General features: G+C 42.9%; 1 protein-coding gene across 2 annotated transcripts in view; it reads left to right on the plus strand.

Moving 5' to 3' along the window:
* Positions 1–1095: 1095 nt before the first annotated feature.
* The window catches only part of DHX36 (DEAH-box helicase 36), a 29069-nt gene continuing 12912 nt past the window's right edge, over positions 1096–17252 (plus strand). Inside the window, exons 1-14 of one of the 2 annotated variants that reach the window (XM_072142975.1) lie at positions 1096–1457; positions 2365–2498; positions 3441–3648; positions 3856–3894; positions 5627–5797; positions 7473–7552; positions 8383–8457; positions 8549–8715; positions 9849–9930; positions 11665–11805; positions 13141–13243; positions 13757–13844; positions 13931–13986; positions 14405–14469. In XM_072142975.1, the coding sequence (XP_071999076.1) occupies positions 1260–1457; positions 2365–2498; positions 3441–3648; positions 3856–3894; positions 5627–5797; positions 7473–7552; positions 8383–8457; positions 8549–8715; positions 9849–9930; positions 11665–11805; positions 13141–13243; positions 13757–13844; positions 13931–13986; positions 14405–14469 (1607 nt within the window). In that variant the 5' untranslated portion in view covers positions 1096–1259. The remainder of the gene's footprint in view (positions 1458–2364; positions 2499–3440; positions 3649–3855; positions 3895–5626; positions 5798–7472; positions 7553–8382; positions 8458–8548; positions 8716–9848; positions 9931–11664; positions 11806–13140; positions 13244–13756; positions 13845–13930; positions 13987–14404; positions 14470–17252) is intronic. The other variant, XM_072142974.1, reaches the window with a different exon arrangement.

The following is a 17252-nucleotide window of genomic DNA, read 5'->3' on the forward strand; positions in this document are numbered from 1 at the left end:
CACACCCTGTCCCGCCCTGCACACCCACGTCCCCCCTGCCCACACAGCCATGTCCTGCTCCATCACACTCTGTCCTGCGCACAGCCACGTCCCGCCCTGCACACCCACGCCCCCCCTGCCCACACAGCCATTTCCTGCTCCATCACACTCTGTCCTGCGCACAGCCACGTCCCCCCCTGCCCACACAGCCATGTCCTGCTCCATCACACTCTGTCCTGCGCACAGCCACGTCCCGCCCTGCACACCCTGTCCCGCCCTGCACACCCACGTCCCCCCCCTGCACACACAGCCATTTCCTGCTCCATCACACTCTGTCCTGCGCACAGCCACGTCCCGCCCTGCACACCCAGCCATGTCCTGCTCCATCACACTCTGTCCTGCGCACAGCCAAGTCCTGCCCTGCACACCCACGTCCCCCCTGCCCACACAGCCATGTCCTGCTCCATAACACTCTGTCCTGCGCACAGCCACGTCCCGCCCTGCACACCCACGTCCCCTCTGCCCACACAGCCATGTCCTGCTCCATCACACTCTGTCCTGTGCACAGCCACGTCCCGCCCACCCACATCCCCCCCCTGCCCACCCACATCCCCCCCCTGCCCACCCACATCCCCCCCCTGCCCACACACATCCCCCCCCTGCCCACACACATCCCCCCCTGCCCACACACATCCCCCCCTGCCCACACACATCCCCCCCTGCCCACACACATCCCCCCCTGCCCACACAGCCATTTCCTGCTCCATCACACTCTGTCCTGCGCACAGCCACGTCCCGCCCTGCACACCCACGTCCCCCCTGCCCACACAGCCATGTCCTGCTCCATCATATTCTGTCCTGCGCACAGCCATGTCCTGCCCCAGCCCACCCTGTCCTGCGCACAGCCACGTCCCACACTGCACACAGCCATGTCTTCTGCCTCCCTTCTGATCCTATAATCGCACATCCTATAATACAGCTGCTTCTCCCCTTCCTGCAACGTGAAGTGAAAAGACACGCCCCTTTCCAATGAGGCCCCGCCCATCCAGTGACGTCGGTGCAGTGGCCGCAGTCCCTTTCTGTGTTCCCCGGCTGCTTTCCTGTATCCACCGTTTTAGCTCCTCCCACACACGGCTGGTCACATGATGTCAGTGACGTCACGTGAGGTCCTTTCCCTCACGAGGAAGTAGCATCCACCGTTGTGCAGCATCCTACGTGCCCTGGCGGTTTGGCTGAGGAGATCCCGGCAGTTATCTATTGCTGCGCCATCACTCGGTGCAATGAGTTATGAGCAGCGCAAGGGATGGGGCCGCGGAGGACGGGGCCGGGGGTCCTCTTACCACAATGAAGCCGGTTCTTCCCGGGAGTCCGGAGAAGGTGTGAGGGAAAGACCTCCGCCGCACCTGAGAGGGAGGGCCATAGGGCTGTGGTACGCCCGGAGACAGGGCCCCAAGAGCAGAGAGAAGGAGAGGCTGGAGGTAACCGGCGCCTGCATTGTCTGCCGCTGCTAGGGCTCTGTTCACACACGTCACAGGTGTACAGTCTGCAGCAGCTGTGATTGACACCTCCTCAGCCCTATATAAGAGATCAGCCCCAGAATACAGATCACATTATAATCTGCTCCATGAACCGAAATCCACATGTGACAGAATTGCTGCAGGTTTCCAGTATATACAAAGCCAGGGTCACACGTATGGATGAAAGATCCTAAAGGAAACCTACCATCAGAAACCTACCTATTAAGGTAGATCTTGTGGTAGGTTCTTATTAACCTTCTAAACCCTGATCTATCTTTTCCTAATCCTAAACTTCATCTACCTAATATGTCAGTTTTCCCAGAGAGGCTTCTGGAGAGTGGAGTAGCCTCTCTGGGCAGTGGGTGCAAAGGTTACTCCACGTCCCAGAAGCCTTGTCCATCAATCCCTACCAGTGCGATCCTAACACTGCGCAGTAGCTCAAGCATCAGTGCCAACAGGAGCAGCGGCGTGCACAGGCGTGGCTGCAGTGATGCTGGAGCTACTGCGCATGCGAAGAGCTCTGATGGGGCAGTGACCGCGCGGGTAGATGGGATCGCAGAGGCTACTTGCTCCCACAGTCTGGAGAGGCTACTCCATGCCCCAGTAGCCAGAAAATGGACATATTAGGTCTACAGTGAGCCCACCTTACTGCACCTAACCAATGCTTGCCAGGAGCACCCTACAAGACCTTTTTATTGAGACGCTTTGACCCGATTGCTCTTACCATGAACAGAGAAATTCTGGCTTAAGATCCATGTTACTGTTAAAATTTAATAAAAATGAGGATTCTCACTATTTCAAAAAAGATATTAAGAGGTGAATTCCACAGGAATGAAGAAATCTATACCTTATCTTTTCGTTCTTTTAGAGGGCTGTGGTGCGGATGGATGAATCCAGAGAGCAGCAGATCACACGACTTCTGAACTCTGTTCAAGCACAAAGTAAAGCAGTGAAGCAGGAGCCGTCCTCAGAAGAGTCCTGGTGGGCTAGTGAAAATGAAAGGTGCTCTTGTGTGAGGCAGCCATTGTGCCTTTCATTTTTATTTTGGGTTTTTGTTGGCAGCCTCTTAGACAATGTTCACATTTGACTTGTGGTTTTCTTTGTCTATATTTCTGCGTTTCATTTCTCAAGAATATGAGCCACAATGCAGAGGGCAGAGTATGTGCTCAAGTGTTTACTTTATGCAGGAAATTTGTGTACATATTTCAGCTTCATCATTTCCAACTTCCAAACTTTTTCCAGAATTCTAATTACGGCATATTCGCATTTATGTACCTGAAAGGCAGTGTACTACCTTAGATCCTTACACCGCTTCACACTTTAAGGGCTTATTCAGACAGCCTTCAGTTGCTTGTCCACCAAAAAATGTGGACACGTGATATCCGCTTTCAGTCCATATTGTATCCACATCAGTTTTTTCACATCCAATTTTATTTCTCACTGTCTACATTGGTGAAAAAAACAGATATGTGAACAAACCCATAGAAATCAGTGGGTCAAAAAAAAATAGGATAGAATACGGACCTCAACCCCCGCCCTAAGGGTCATGTGCCTGATGATTGGGAGTCAAACTAATGTAAACCGCACAGATCCCAAAAATATGGGTGTTTTTTTTTTATTCTTCTGGGGAATGTGCTTCTTTATTGTGCTGCTTTCATCTAGAACGATCTCCTGCAATCCCACAGAGAGTACAATTTCTATCTTTATTATGACACTAAAAACATGTTCCTAGGGCCTGGTCATTTTTATATGACTTTGGAGGAGATTTTCTTAATGGTCAGGGATGAGATTTCACATAAAAGCGGGATTTCTAAGAAGGTCATTGTAACCTGAGGAGGCTGGTAGGTTAGTGGAGTAAACCCTGGTCCCGATTTGGTTCCAAATGAGACTGACATCATTTGTACATAGGGTAAAATGATTCTCTGATTTCTCTGTGTATTACAGAAATAGTGTTGTCCCTCAAATCAAACTACCAGAAGACATGGTGAAAGATTCCTGGGATGACGATGAAGACGACAACGATGCTGCTGTCGCTGAAGAGAAATTATCTGAATCCTGCTATGGTGAAAATAGAGTCAATGCAGCCTTGGACCGACGACTTAAAGAAGAGCTCCGAGAGAAGAGGACAGATCGCAGATACCTTGATATGCAGGTGCCTGCTATTCACAGAATTATCCATATTGTCTTACTCCACCCACAGTGTAGCATCACCTCAAACAATGAGAAATGTGATTTTTTTTTTTTTTTTCTTTTGTTCAGTTTTGGAAATTGACAACAAGAATTGAAGCCTTATTGTCTGTTTACCCTCAAATTAGCTTTTTTTCATGATCAATTTTTGTGTTTTTTTTCCCCCCCCCAGAGATTTCGTGAGAAGTTGCCTTCATACAACATGAAAGAGGTAATGAAGAGGTTCTCGTGTTTCAGTGTTGTGCTTGCAAAATGTTTTTTCTGCATTCAGAATCTTTATGGCAATTATAAGGATAAGATCGGGGGGGGGGGGGAGGACAACTCTTGGTACCTCCCTCTGATCTGGTGTTTGATGCTTTACTACTACGCACTGCTGTAGGAATACATTTAGATGGACCAAGGCAGAGTTGCTTTAGCTGGGGGATACATAAGTCCGAGTCTTTTGCAGAATTAGAATATTATACATTACTGAAATGATTTACAAGTGCTGACAAAGGCATTTTTAAAATTGGCATAGCAAAGGCCATTGGAACCTGTCACCAACTATAAATGGCATTTCTGGTTACTGGTTGTCACCGGCAGCATTTTAAGAGAGCACTTGTGGTGGTTGTTTTCTCGGTTGAGTCGAACTCGAACCTGCAAAGTTTGACGCAGACTTGATCTTTGCAATTTGGGTCAGCTCAACAACTATCTGTTATAATGTAACCCAATCTTAAAGGACATCTATCACTAGAATCAAGGATTGTAAATCCAGCACACTGACACACTGGTGTGTGTCCCATCTGGCAGGATCTGCTCTTGTTTTAAGGAAAAAAAAGTCTTTAAACATTATGCAAATGAGCCTGAGGGTCTCCATGCTCCCTTGACAAATATGGAACCCAGAGCTCCTTAGGGTCATTTGCACAATTTCAGTCTTTTTTTTTTTTTTTTTACGGCATCAGAAGATAAGAGCAGATCCTGCCAGAGGGGGCACCCACCAGTATGTCAGTGTGCTTGGTTTACAATCCTTCATCCTGGTGGTAATGTCCTTTAATGCGCTGGTATATAGAGATGTATCTTCTAAGAGATCTCTATACAGCTACTACTATACTATACTCTCTACATTTGTATTTTTTTCAGTTTTATAAAGCATATCATGAGTATAGTAACAATTAATTAAAAAAAACTAAATACATTTTATATTTATATTGATGTTGCCCGTACAATCTTTACAATAGAGCCATAAATAGCTTCTAAACGCCAAAACATGCCTTGAGGGGTATCGGTGCATGTTGTATATGATGTGCAGAATTGCAGCAGACCAATTCCATGCTGCAAATCTGCAACAGAATCGCCTTACTACTGTGTATTTTAATAGCTGTAACTCTTGTTCTGTGTTTTATGCAAAATGTGAATGAGATTTGTTTATATATTATATACTTGTTCTTGTGAGGAGTATAATCTTTGGCAAGAAACTCTTGGAGAAATACAATTTTAATTTGCTTCTGCCCATTGATTTGGTGAATGGTATTATGTCCGGGGTAGGGCTTTTTCTCTTTTCTAATATGGGTCCCTGGCCATGGCATAGAACATATACTCGCCTTTTCCTTCACAGTCCAGTTTAGCGCCTTCCATCACTCCTGGGCTTTATTTGCATACAGAGGCTCATAGTTGGTAGTCACATTGACACTGTGTGCAATAAAGGCTGCAACCAGAGGCTGTAGTGGGCACAGGGGGCTTGTGCTGTCGACGCTGCGTCACCAGCGAGCCTCTGTATATAAACAGCAGCCATTGGTGAAAGGCCGTGCTCCTCTGAGATTTGTGTGACTGTTTTATTGCACAAGAAGGTTTGGTCATGGAAGAAAACCTCTCTATTTCCTAGAGGAACATAGTTACAGTATGGACCCATAGCAGTCTACTACAGGACAAGGTTTTATTTCATTATTTTAATTATTGAATTTCAGGAGATCATTAAAATGACACAAGGCAATCAAGTGACAGTGATAAGTGGAGAGACCGGCTGCGGGAAGACCACACAAGTAACTCAGTTTATTCTGGATGACTACATCAACAGAGGGAAAGGTTCTGCTTGTCACATTGTGTGCACTCAGCCCAGAAGAATCAGCGCCATTTCTGTAAGATATTTTTAGTGAAAAGTGTTGCCTTTTATATCAGGGGTAATGATAATTTAGGGTGTATATAGTACTATATAGATATATGTACATATCATGTACTGTATATACTGGCGTATAAGACTACTTTTTAACCCCTTAAAATAATGGCTACAGTGGGGGGTCGTCTTATACACCGGATGTACGGGGGCCGCACTGTGTGAGGTGTTTTTTTTCCCCGTCAGCGCGCAGAGAGCCGCAGAGAGCCGCTTCCTGGAACCGCCGCGCATGCTAATGCAGCCGCCCTGTCACAGCGGTCGGCGTCACAGAGCTGGGGGGTCACAGGCGGCACTTACAGAAGCATGTCGGATCTTCATTAATATCGCAGCTTACAGTTATGATCACCAGGCACTTGCTCTCATGTTTGTTTTGCAAAGTTTTAAGCAGACTTTTTTTCATTTGGGAGAGGGGTAGTCTTATACAGTGAGTATATACCAAATTCTATATTTTTAGGGCAGAAGTTGGGGGTCGTCTTATACGCCCAGTCGTCTTATACGCCGGCATATACGGGTATATCAATATAAGTAATTTAGTAAATTTGCTTCAATAAGGTTTGGTTTTAGTCTGTAGCATGTCTGTATTAGAACTGTAGGAGATTTCTAGTCAAGGCTATTATTTAGGAGGCCTTGTTTTTATTGAAAGGGAACCTATCACCAGGTTTTTCCCCACTAAACTACTAGTCCCCTTAGGTAGAGTATGACTTTATAAATTCTTTTCTACCTATATAAAATCTCCCTTAGGTCAATGGGGGATATTTCTATAAAGTGTCCTTACCTCCACTGGCTTGGTGTCTATCTGTCAGTCATGAGGTACATATCTAATATTTCTGTCCTAGGGACAATTTTCTGTCCCGAGTGCCGGTTTCTATACTTCTAGACCATTTGTCTTTTGGTCTACGCTCTACAACTTTTCAGCTCCCACAACAAATGGAAGGGCAGCTATTATTTGTGTCTGAGTTTCCACACCATAAAAAAACCACCTTTTTCAGAGCAGAGCCGGAGGATGCGGAAAATCACATTTTCCTTCTGCTGCCAACCAATAATAAATGGATTGGAAAGGAGAAAAGGAAGTGGGAGTGAAACAAAATTGGAAACCCCATTGTAAATGTCCCCCAATGACTCAAATTTGTAAAATTTAGTGCTTGTAGCGGTAGTGTCAGTACAGAAAAAAAAAACCCTGCTTTACGTGTCATCCTTAGGATAAGAATGAGATGCAGAACTAGGCACGCATAGGTGCATTTGCATTTTCAGCTGTATGTTTAGCTGCCTGTATCTCTGGTTCTGTAGCTCACAAAGTCTTAAGCCTGATGTAATCTGGAATTACATACAGAGATTCTGATCCCTAATATGACACTATAAGCATGTTCTAGGTACTATACAACAGAAGACGGGGGCTTCCCTAGTGACACTACCCCTGCATCCACTAAACATGACTTGTGAGAGTGGGATAAGAAGAGTAATATCTGCCTGACTTGGGGGGAGATTTTTTTTTATAGGTGAGATTTCACATAAAACAGTGAATTCTGAAAAGGACAGTGTTAGTAGTTTAGTGGAGTAAAACCTGGTGACAGGTTCTCTTTCAGATACATTGGACAAATAAAAACTTGTCATGCCCCATGCAAATACTTTTTGTCTTGTAGGTAGCAGAACGTGTGGCTGCAGAGCGAGCTGAACCGTGCGGCAGGGGACAGAGCACAGGTTACCAAATACGTCTTGAAAGGTGCGTGTTGTAAACCAATGGTTCTCACTATTTTGGGCCACTTACCTTACTCAAATTCCGTGAAAGTACACCCAGGTAACAGGATTCAAGTGCACCGTGTAAATACGTGACATGGTGTGTGTTCCCTGCGAGGCACATGCCACAAGTTTAGAGCCTCTTAAGTTTATCACTCGATAAGGTTAAGCCATTCATTGTGAAATTGGCATGTACGGTTGAGAGTTGATGGTTTTGCATATGATCAAAGTAATGTTTTTTGCCAACAAGTTTAGGTAATTAACTGGATGTCAGGTGTGATTACTTTACTTGTATGACATATTGGCAATATATGGTAATTGCCCAGTATATTGGTGTAAGTAGGTGCGTTATGTGTTAAATGGGTTACATATTGGTTGAAAAAACAAGGCTGATTCCTTTCAGAGATGACTCCTCTCCTAAGGATGATAAGGTGATATGTGGTATTGCCACTAAGCTCCAATTATCTCGATACAGCTGAGCTGCAATACCAGCTCAAGCAACGGTCAGGTGTGGCGCTGTTTCAGAAGAAAGCAGCCATGTTTGTCAACCTCTGGACAACCTCTTTATACCTGATAATGACAAAACATGGAATTATTGGGTGCCGTGAGCATGGCATTCTCTATATTAAATGTTCTTTAAGAGTTAACACATACTGGAGGAAAAAGCTCTAGTGATAGAAAGCTGACAATCTTAATATGACTCTCATGTTAAGGATGAGTCACTAATAAAGACTTTCTATGTACTGGGACTGTATAGTTAGTGTTTTTTGTAGACCTTTTATAATTCTATTTTTTTTTTCTCCTGCTTTCTTTAAGTCAGTTGCCACGGAAACAAGGCTCTATTTTGTACTGTACAACCGGCATAGTCCTTCAGTGGCTTCAGTCAGATCAGTAAGTTCTTTTTCAGTAAGTAAAAAATACTGAAGGTTATCACGATTCACTTCAGAAGTTTCCAGACATTTTCATTGTTTGTTTCTTTCAGACAGTTGTCCGGTGTCAGCCATATTGTGTTGGATGAAGTCCACGAAAGGAACTTGCAATCTGATATGCTTATGGCAATAGTAAAAGATCTTCTCAAGTGCCGTGCAGATCTGAAGGTCATATTGATGAGCGCTACACTGAACGCTGAAAAGTTTTCTCAGTATTTTGGTTAGTGCACCATTTGCACTATCATGCTGACTTTCATTTCATCTCAATTTATACACAACTTAGTCTTCCGTTTCCTTTTACGTTTTATCTAGAATAATAACACAATAATGATATGGACAATTTTTGACTTGGGCTTTTCCTGCTATCTCAGGTTAATGGTAGATGAAGTGTAATTACATAGGCAGGACGCTGCAGTGTTGACGGAACCATCTGCTTCTTGCTCTGTGCACTGCTGAAAACAGACCTAAGAAAAGGGCATTCCCTGTGTGATGTGTTTGTACAGAACTGCTTTCTAGTAAAATCCGTGTGAAGCTGGTTATAAAAATGCTATCCACATGCTGCAGAAACAAGTTAAAGGTTTTTCACTCTCGGGCCTGTTTATTCTTTTGTGGATATGTGGACAGATTTCTGACGTGGATTCTCGAAAAACGTGCCTCAAGTTACAACGCCCTATTGCAGTTATTTTTCACTTTAATTTGTATCATTCAGCTAACCACACTATCTACATCCAAAACTGAACCTATGGCGTTGTAGGTGGCGTGCCCTGCATTAGCACCTCTCATTCAGTCTTGATGGACAGCATCTTGCTTTCCTTGTAAAATTGGGCAAAAGATTATGCCCTGGAGTCACACCCATGCTTATTTGCATATAGAAAATTAAAGTTAAGCTTTCATTAGGATTTCACATTTTGCCCTAATGACATGTTTTTTTTCTTTGGCATTTTAATACCAATTACCCATCTTCTTTTATAATTAACATTCTTGGTTCTATTGAGTTTTAAAAGTATATAAAGGTGTAACTGACTCCCTGCCAGGTAATTGGTATTAAAAAAAACCTCTGAACCTGTCGTTCGGGCAAAATGTGAAATCCTGCTGACGGGTACTTTTTAAGATTTCCAAGAATAATGAACAAATATTTTTATTATTGTGTCAGTGTACAGTGTTACATAACATATGAGCACTCTTATACATAGAAGTACATGAACTGTTTCAATAGCTTACATATTTTAGGTTTCCATTTCGATTGTATTGGTTAGCATGTATCCAGAAAAGTATTTCATCTTGGCAGTGTCTTATCCTGACTTCTGAGATCAGAACCTCTGATAAAACATTCATTCTGATTCTTTTGTACAGATGGCTGTCCCATGCTGCATATTCCTGGCTTAACCTTCCCTGTTAAAGAGTATCTCCTGGAGGATGTGTATGAAATGGTAAAGTAAGTGTTTTTTTTTTCTTTCCCTTTTTCCATTTTTTTCTGGTCTACTGAAGTCTAAAACGAAATTTAACTTTGGAATTGCACAAATGCACATAAGAAAAACTTCCTCGTCCTCCTCTTTTTTTTTTTTTTCCCCCTTCCATCTCTTCCTGTTTGTAGCAGTGATTATAAACTGTCTTTTGCCGATAAAGTTTCTAATGAATTAACTCTTCCTTATGGAAGTTTGACTCTTATCCCACATCTTGTCAAATGTCGTGCTAGATGTTAAGGGGGCTGCCCTACAAGGTAGTCAAGAAGCAATGTTTTTCTCATCTCATTTTGGAAAATGTGGAGCATCAATTGCTGTAAGTCTCCACACATCTGCAAGTTGGTCTTTATTGGTAAAGTCTCCATAAATACAGCTCTTACTTCCTTGCAGAATTGAATATTCTCTAGCAGTGAAAATAGTTAAAGGGAACCTGTCACCAGGAGACCCATTTTTAGCACTCCCCCAGTCCCCACAGAGCATAGTACATACACTGCCAAAGCGTTTTTGTATTAAAAATTGGTTTTACAGAAAAAAAAATGTTATATTGTACCTTTCATTAGCCTCTGCTGTGTGACTAGGCAGTTGCCAAAAGGGAGGGTCTGGAAAGGAGCAGTTCCCCCCCCCCACCCTTGGAGAACAGCTTCTCCATGTGACCTTTTCAAATGTATGAAAACACCCATCACTGGGCTTAGCGACGCCCCCTGCTCCTCTACAGCCAATCCTGAGTGTGGGGAGTTATTCATATATTTGAAAAGGTCACATGTTTCCCAAGGGTGGGGGGGATCTGCTCCTTTCCAGCCCCTCCCAATTGGCAACTGCCTAGTCACACAGCAGATGCTAATGAATGGTACAATAACAGATCTTTTTTTCTGTAAAACCAATTTTTTATACAAAAACTCTTTGGCAGTGTATGTACTATGCTCTGTGGGGACTGGGGGAGTGCTAAAAATGGGTCTCCTGGTGACAGGTTCCCTTTAAACTTTATATGGATTTGGAAAGACTTTTACACTGCTAATGACAGGGGTATAAAGGAGCAGACAGAAATGCACTGAGAAGCAGCTTCCTTAAAGTATCTACACACAATGCGGAATGGCTGCAGGATTTTCCCTAGAGGTAATCCTGCAGCCGTTAGACAAGTCTCAGGAACTAGGTGCAATCGGCTCGCTCCTTAGTGTACACCGCAGCGGCCAGTGGTTGGGGCACCAGTCAGACCCCACATCAGACATTCCTCTAGTATCCAGTGAATAGAGGAAAAATGTTAATAATGGGGAAAACTCCTACCATGACTTAGTAGGCTATTCATAGGTGGTCCGTGAGGTTGCTGATATAAACTATAGAGGGTGTAGAAAATAGATGACCTCCCTGTAGTATAGTGGCTGTTATGACTCCCTGTAGATGCCATTCCTATAAACTCCAATGGCAGAGGCACCTGCAGTGAGTCTTGATGGAAAACCCCTCTACAGCTGTACCATATGGCTGCTTTTTATGTGCCCATCAATGGGTTAAATGTAGAGATTAAAAAAAAAAAAAAAAAAAATTCTGTGAGCAAAATTTGATGTCTCTAAAAAAAAAAAAAGTTTAATATGATGTTTGCTAAGGACCTTCGTCTTTCTGATCTTGAAAAGCAATAAATTTGATGTTGCCAAGCACATTGTACATTTATTTATTTATTTTACAGTATTAAAGATTCATCATTTTCTCGTTAGATTTTGTCCTGAGGAAAGTGGTTGCAGACCGCCTTCGAATAGACGATTCATGCAGGGACGTAACATTCGCCCAGAAAAGGCTGAAAAAGAAGAGATCTACAGGGAGCGCTTCCCAGAATATCTGCGCCGACTTCAAGGAAAGTGAGTAAAGACTATGTGGTTTACCATGCATTTACATGTGCAGTTCTTAGTTGAGGCTGGTGCCACACGTGACGCTTTGTCTGCGTTTGCAAACGCAGACAAAGCCGCACCCACCGGGGCGGGCCGCGGCCCGATCACATCAGCGTTTCTATGGAACCAACTGCAATCGAGAACGAGCCGCCGGTGTTTTGCGTTAATTTAATGCAAACCGCTGGCCGCTCGTTCCCGCCCCGGTGGGTGTGGCTTTGTTTGCGTTTGCAAACGCAGACAAAATGGCATGTGTGGCACCAGCCTTAGGGATGCAGTTTAAATGGGATTTATTATTTTTGTTTTAAGTTACACACATGTAAATTTCATGCAATTTGTCAGAGTTAGGCTGGATTTAAATGTATGGGGGATGTACGTTTGGCCGGAAGTTTACGGCTGTACATTCATCCCCCATAGACGGTAATGGGCGCATGAAACTCTGTGCACGGGGAAAAGATAGGACATGTCCTATCTTTCCAAGTGTACATGCCCTATGCCTTGCATTTCTATGGAGAGGGGAGGGGCTACTCCTCCTCCTCTTCAGCACGCAGGATGTATGCATATGTTTGTTTGAATTCGGCCTTAAAGTGTATTTAACCTTTCAGAAAACTTTGCAGAAAGCTGTAGTCCAGTGTGTGTAACACTGAGGAGAAGAGATTAGTGGACCTGACATTCAAGTTCAGGTTCGGGCTCTTGATATATTTCTGAATTGGTGGCCAAACAGTCAGCAAATGGACTCCCCTAGGAACTAGCAATGGCTATGATTGGACTGGGATAGCTGGCCTGTCATAGCCATGGAAAGTTGGTAGGTCGTCTATGTGCTGGGTTGACTCTTTGGCCGCCAATTGGGCAATATATCCAGGTCAGGCGGCCGATTCCGGACACCAAACTCGTACTGGAATGTCGGGTCCATACATGTCTACTGAGGCGTAACACTACTGGGTGTTGTATGACTTGTCGTCTTTATTCCTCGCCACCTCTAGCAGTAGGTACCTGCAGATTACAATGCTTTGGGGCTTTGGTGTGGAAACCAAAGCTGCTGTGACTCATTGCTCCCACCTTCTCACAACATGTTGTGTCCATGTAATCTGATTAGTAACCACAAACCATTCACAAAAATTTCAGATTAGGAGGGAGAATGGTCAGAACCAAAGTGGACAAGGAAGCTCTTTATTCTCATAAGAGATATTTCAGAGTTTCTTGTAGTTGCGTGTATTAATTTAGATAAAATTATTTCGTAAGCGGCTATTTAATGTAATTTTTAACCTCAAATATAAAGCTAACTATAAACTCTTTAATTTCCTCTAGATATTCTGAAAGTACGATACATGCCATACAGTATACGGATGATGAAAAAGTTAACCTTCAACTTATAGTTGAGCTCATCAGACATATTGTTTTGAAGGGGGAGGTGAGGTTTTTTTTCTGCTTAATAATTTAAAGGAAACTTTTTACCATGATATTGCAGTTGGATCTGCCAGCAATATTTTAGTAGAGTATAAACTACAGAGCAGAGTGATATGTAGTTTAATGTTAATATTGAACATGTATAGCAAACAAGTCAACTTTATTATAATGACATTTACTTTTGTGTATACAGCTTCTATGCCGCATGTGTTCTACAGATGGCATATGGGTTGAAATAGGAATGGCTGGGAATTGCATCTGCCTTTAAAGGGGTATACCAGAAATAAGCATAATTTATATTCAAATGGTTTATTAAAATATAATTCTAATATGTAATTAGTTGTTGTTTAAAATTTGTTTCATATTCCCAGAATACCCCTTTAAGTAAAACTATGTAAGAAGAAATATGATCCCATTACACATTGTGTAATGTCTATGGCCTGTAACTGTTATTATCTTACTGCTTTCTATATAAAGTTTTGCATTAGCATGTTGTCATTTTATTTTGCTGTTTTAGGATGGCGCAATCTTAGTTTTCCTTCCAGGCTGGGATAACATTAGCACACTCAATGATTTACTGATGGCACAAGTCATGTTCAAGTCGGGTAGGTGTATATATGGTGTATATATGCTGACATGAAGAGGTGTCCAGGAGGTCGCTGTGTCAATTATTGTGACTTATTCTTTACAGATCGGTTCATTATTATCCCTTTACATTCCCTGATGCCAACTGTTAATCAAACACAGGTAGGTCCTAGGGCTGAGATGAAACCTTCCTGAAGGACTGGAAATAGCTGTGGGAACGTTGATTCAACCTTTTAGTATGTATACATAGTAGTGCAGTGTTTTCCTAGGTCTTTATGCAGTTGAAGGTTTGCTTCTTTTCAGATGGTATAGTATAGTGTTGGTTAGCCATAGTGGTCAGATATTGAGCACTGTGCATAGTGAAGAACCCTGCTCTAGTTATATGGAAACATTCACTTTTGTTGATTAATGTATCTTTTTATTGTAGTTTAAGCTCTGCTTTTTTGATATAGAGCTCCACATGCCTACATACTCATATTAAAAGAGGATCTGCTGGTTGCATGTAGCCTCCACTAGGGGGGGGGGCACTGTACATTCTGTTAATGCAATAATATACAAATGTATTGTATACATTTATCAGGTTTTCAAGACTCCTCCTCCTGGTGTCCGGAAAATTGTAATAGCAACCAACATTGCAGAGACCAGGTAAGCACAAGTGTGAAAAATATAGAGAACACTTCTGCACCTTTATTATTTTTAAATGTTTTTTTTTTTTCCATCTAAGCTTTCATTTAGACTGAGGTAGTTTTATTTACTCCACTCCTTAAAGGAGTATTCTTGTCTGTGCATTCAAATTGAATTTAATTAATCTGCCAAATATATACATTTCTTCAATTAAATGTTATTAACAAAATGTTCCTGTGTGAAGATAATTTCTTATAAATGTAGTCATAATGGTGCCTTAGAAACAAGATTGTGTCCTTTGATACAACCACCCCTGCTGGAGTGATTGCACAAAGAAACAAAAATGTTTTGTATATGCAACGTCAGGGAGTTGCTGCATATCCTACAGCCGTCCTGTGGTAATAATCCTGCGGTGAATCCAGGTCAAGCAGGACACAATAGCGCATGTCTGGCCACCGCTGCCCGAGTGTGGGATGGTCGTATCTGAGGAAATCATCTAGTTTCTAAGGGACAACATTGCTACATTTGTTACAAATTATCTTCACACAGGAACATTTTTTTAATAACATCCAGTTAAAGAAATGTTTACATATGGCAAATGAATGAAATTAAATGTGAATGTCCAGATGGCAATACCCCTTTAATACTTATAATATACACTGTACATGTCAATATGTCAAGGACCAGTTTGTATGATATCTTTTTCATGTTTCAGCTTCCTGTAGCTCCTTTTATTGCCCCTTCCTTTAGGCTGCAATTTGTAGATATCGCCCTTTCCACAAGAAAACCTTTCTAGAGTGAAATGGTTACTAGAAAGCAAGGTGTCTAATACACATCAGATAAAATTCTATGTGTTTGGGGCTCCTCGTAGATAAGCGTCAGTCATATTGGATTCTTTTGGTCTTGCAGGATCTTGTGGTTGACTAAAGAGATTTCCTAAACCGACACAGACAATTTCAGGATATATGGCTCCAGGGGGTTTTAACCCCTTCCCGACATTTGACGTAATAGTACTGCATGGCGGGAGGTGACTTCCCGCAAAATGCAGTACTATTACGTCAAGCTTCTGGCGCCGGCTCCTGAACGGAGCCGGCGCCAGAAGCTGCGGGTGTCGGCTATATATTATAGCTGACACCCGCCTCTAACACCCGCGATCGGAGATTTCTCCGATCGCGGGTGTTAACCCCTAACACGCCGCGGCCGCGCTGACCGCGGCGTGTTAGAGGCATTTAAATTCAATTACATGTCAATCGGACCCCCCCGTGGCACTTACCGGGGGGGTCCGCAGCTCCGATCGCAGCCCCGGGACTGCCGGTGCCCGGGGCTGCGCGATCTTCATCCGGAAGCCGGGTCCCTGCCTTCTGGCAGGACCCGGCTGTAAGACACTGAGCATGCGCAGTGCAATACATCTGTATTGCACTGTGTAACCTGTAAAAAAGCTTGAACAAGTGATCAGAAGATCACTTGTTCAAGCTAAAATGTTAGTAACTGTAAAAAAAGTAAAAAAAAATAAATAAAGCTTTTTTTTAAATAAAAAGAAATAATAAAAGAAAGTGAAAGTCCCCCCCAAACACCACATTTCCCTTTACACAAGTAATAAACTATAAAAACACTAAATCACAAAAAAAACCCACTTATTTGGTATCGCTGCGTCCGTAACAATCTGTACAATAAATCCTAATCATAATTGGACCCGCTCGGTGAACGTGGTAAAAAAAAAACACCAAAAACTTGCCAAAAATTAACTTTTTATCAAATTGCTTTACAAAAAATGTTCTAAAAAGTGATCCGAAAAAGTTACAATCACAAAAATGATACCAATGAAAAGAACATCTTGTCACGCAAAAAATAAGCTTACAACCAGCTCCGTCAACCAAAAAATACTTTAGTTATGCCGCTATAAAAATGGCAATACTAAAACAAATGCAATTTTTTCTATTCTAGTTTTCCTTCAATAAAATTGGACAAATATAAAATAAACTATATAAATGAGGTATCACCGTAATCGTAGTGATCCGTAGAATAAAGATAATATATTATTGTTATGCTACAGTGAACACCCCCCCAAAAAAATGCTAAAAATCCAAAACAAGAATTGATGATTTTATTTTCCTCCACACGTAAAAAGTTAATAAAATTGCTTCAATAAGCTAAATACCCACTAAAATGAAGTTTTTTTTACAGTGCATCTCATCTCGCAAAAAATAAGCCCTTATTTGTCTAAATTGCTTAAAGGGGTTATCCGGGTTTAATTTTTTTTTTATGGCCGGGCTGGGAAGGGATAGTTAAACATAATAAACATGGACTTACCTCCTCCGGCGCCGCCGATGTCCCGCGCCGCGGTCACTTCGTTCCGTGCCCCTGTAAACAAACAGGGGCACGGAACCCGCGCACAGGGAGCTTCCGGTCCGCGTTGTGGACGGCTCCTCCCATCCGTCCCTATCTCTCAGCGTTGTAAGCGCTGGGAGATGGTGCGCATGGGAGCTTCCGGCCGGCCGGAAGCTCCCTGTGCGCACTGTTAGTGAAGCCGGCGCACGGAGAAGACGGGCCGCAGCGCGGGACATCGGCAGCACCGGAGGAGGTAAGTACATGTTTATTATGTTTAAATAGCCCTCCCCAGCCCGGCCATAAAAAAAAAATTATACCCGGATAACCCCTTTAAAAAATAAAGATTGTATAGCCTATTCCCAACGTGCGTTGTTATAGAACGGTGCGGCGGGTAGTGACTTGCCAACACGGTTCAGACACAGTGATCGGGGCAAGATGGCGGCTGTTCCTGACGGCCATCCATCCTGCCCCATGGA

Source organism: Engystomops pustulosus, chromosome 3, assembly GCF_040894005.1.
Source record: "Engystomops pustulosus chromosome 3, aEngPut4.maternal, whole genome shotgun sequence".
NCBI classification, from domain to species: domain Eukaryota; kingdom Metazoa; phylum Chordata; class Amphibia; order Anura; family Leptodactylidae; genus Engystomops; species Engystomops pustulosus.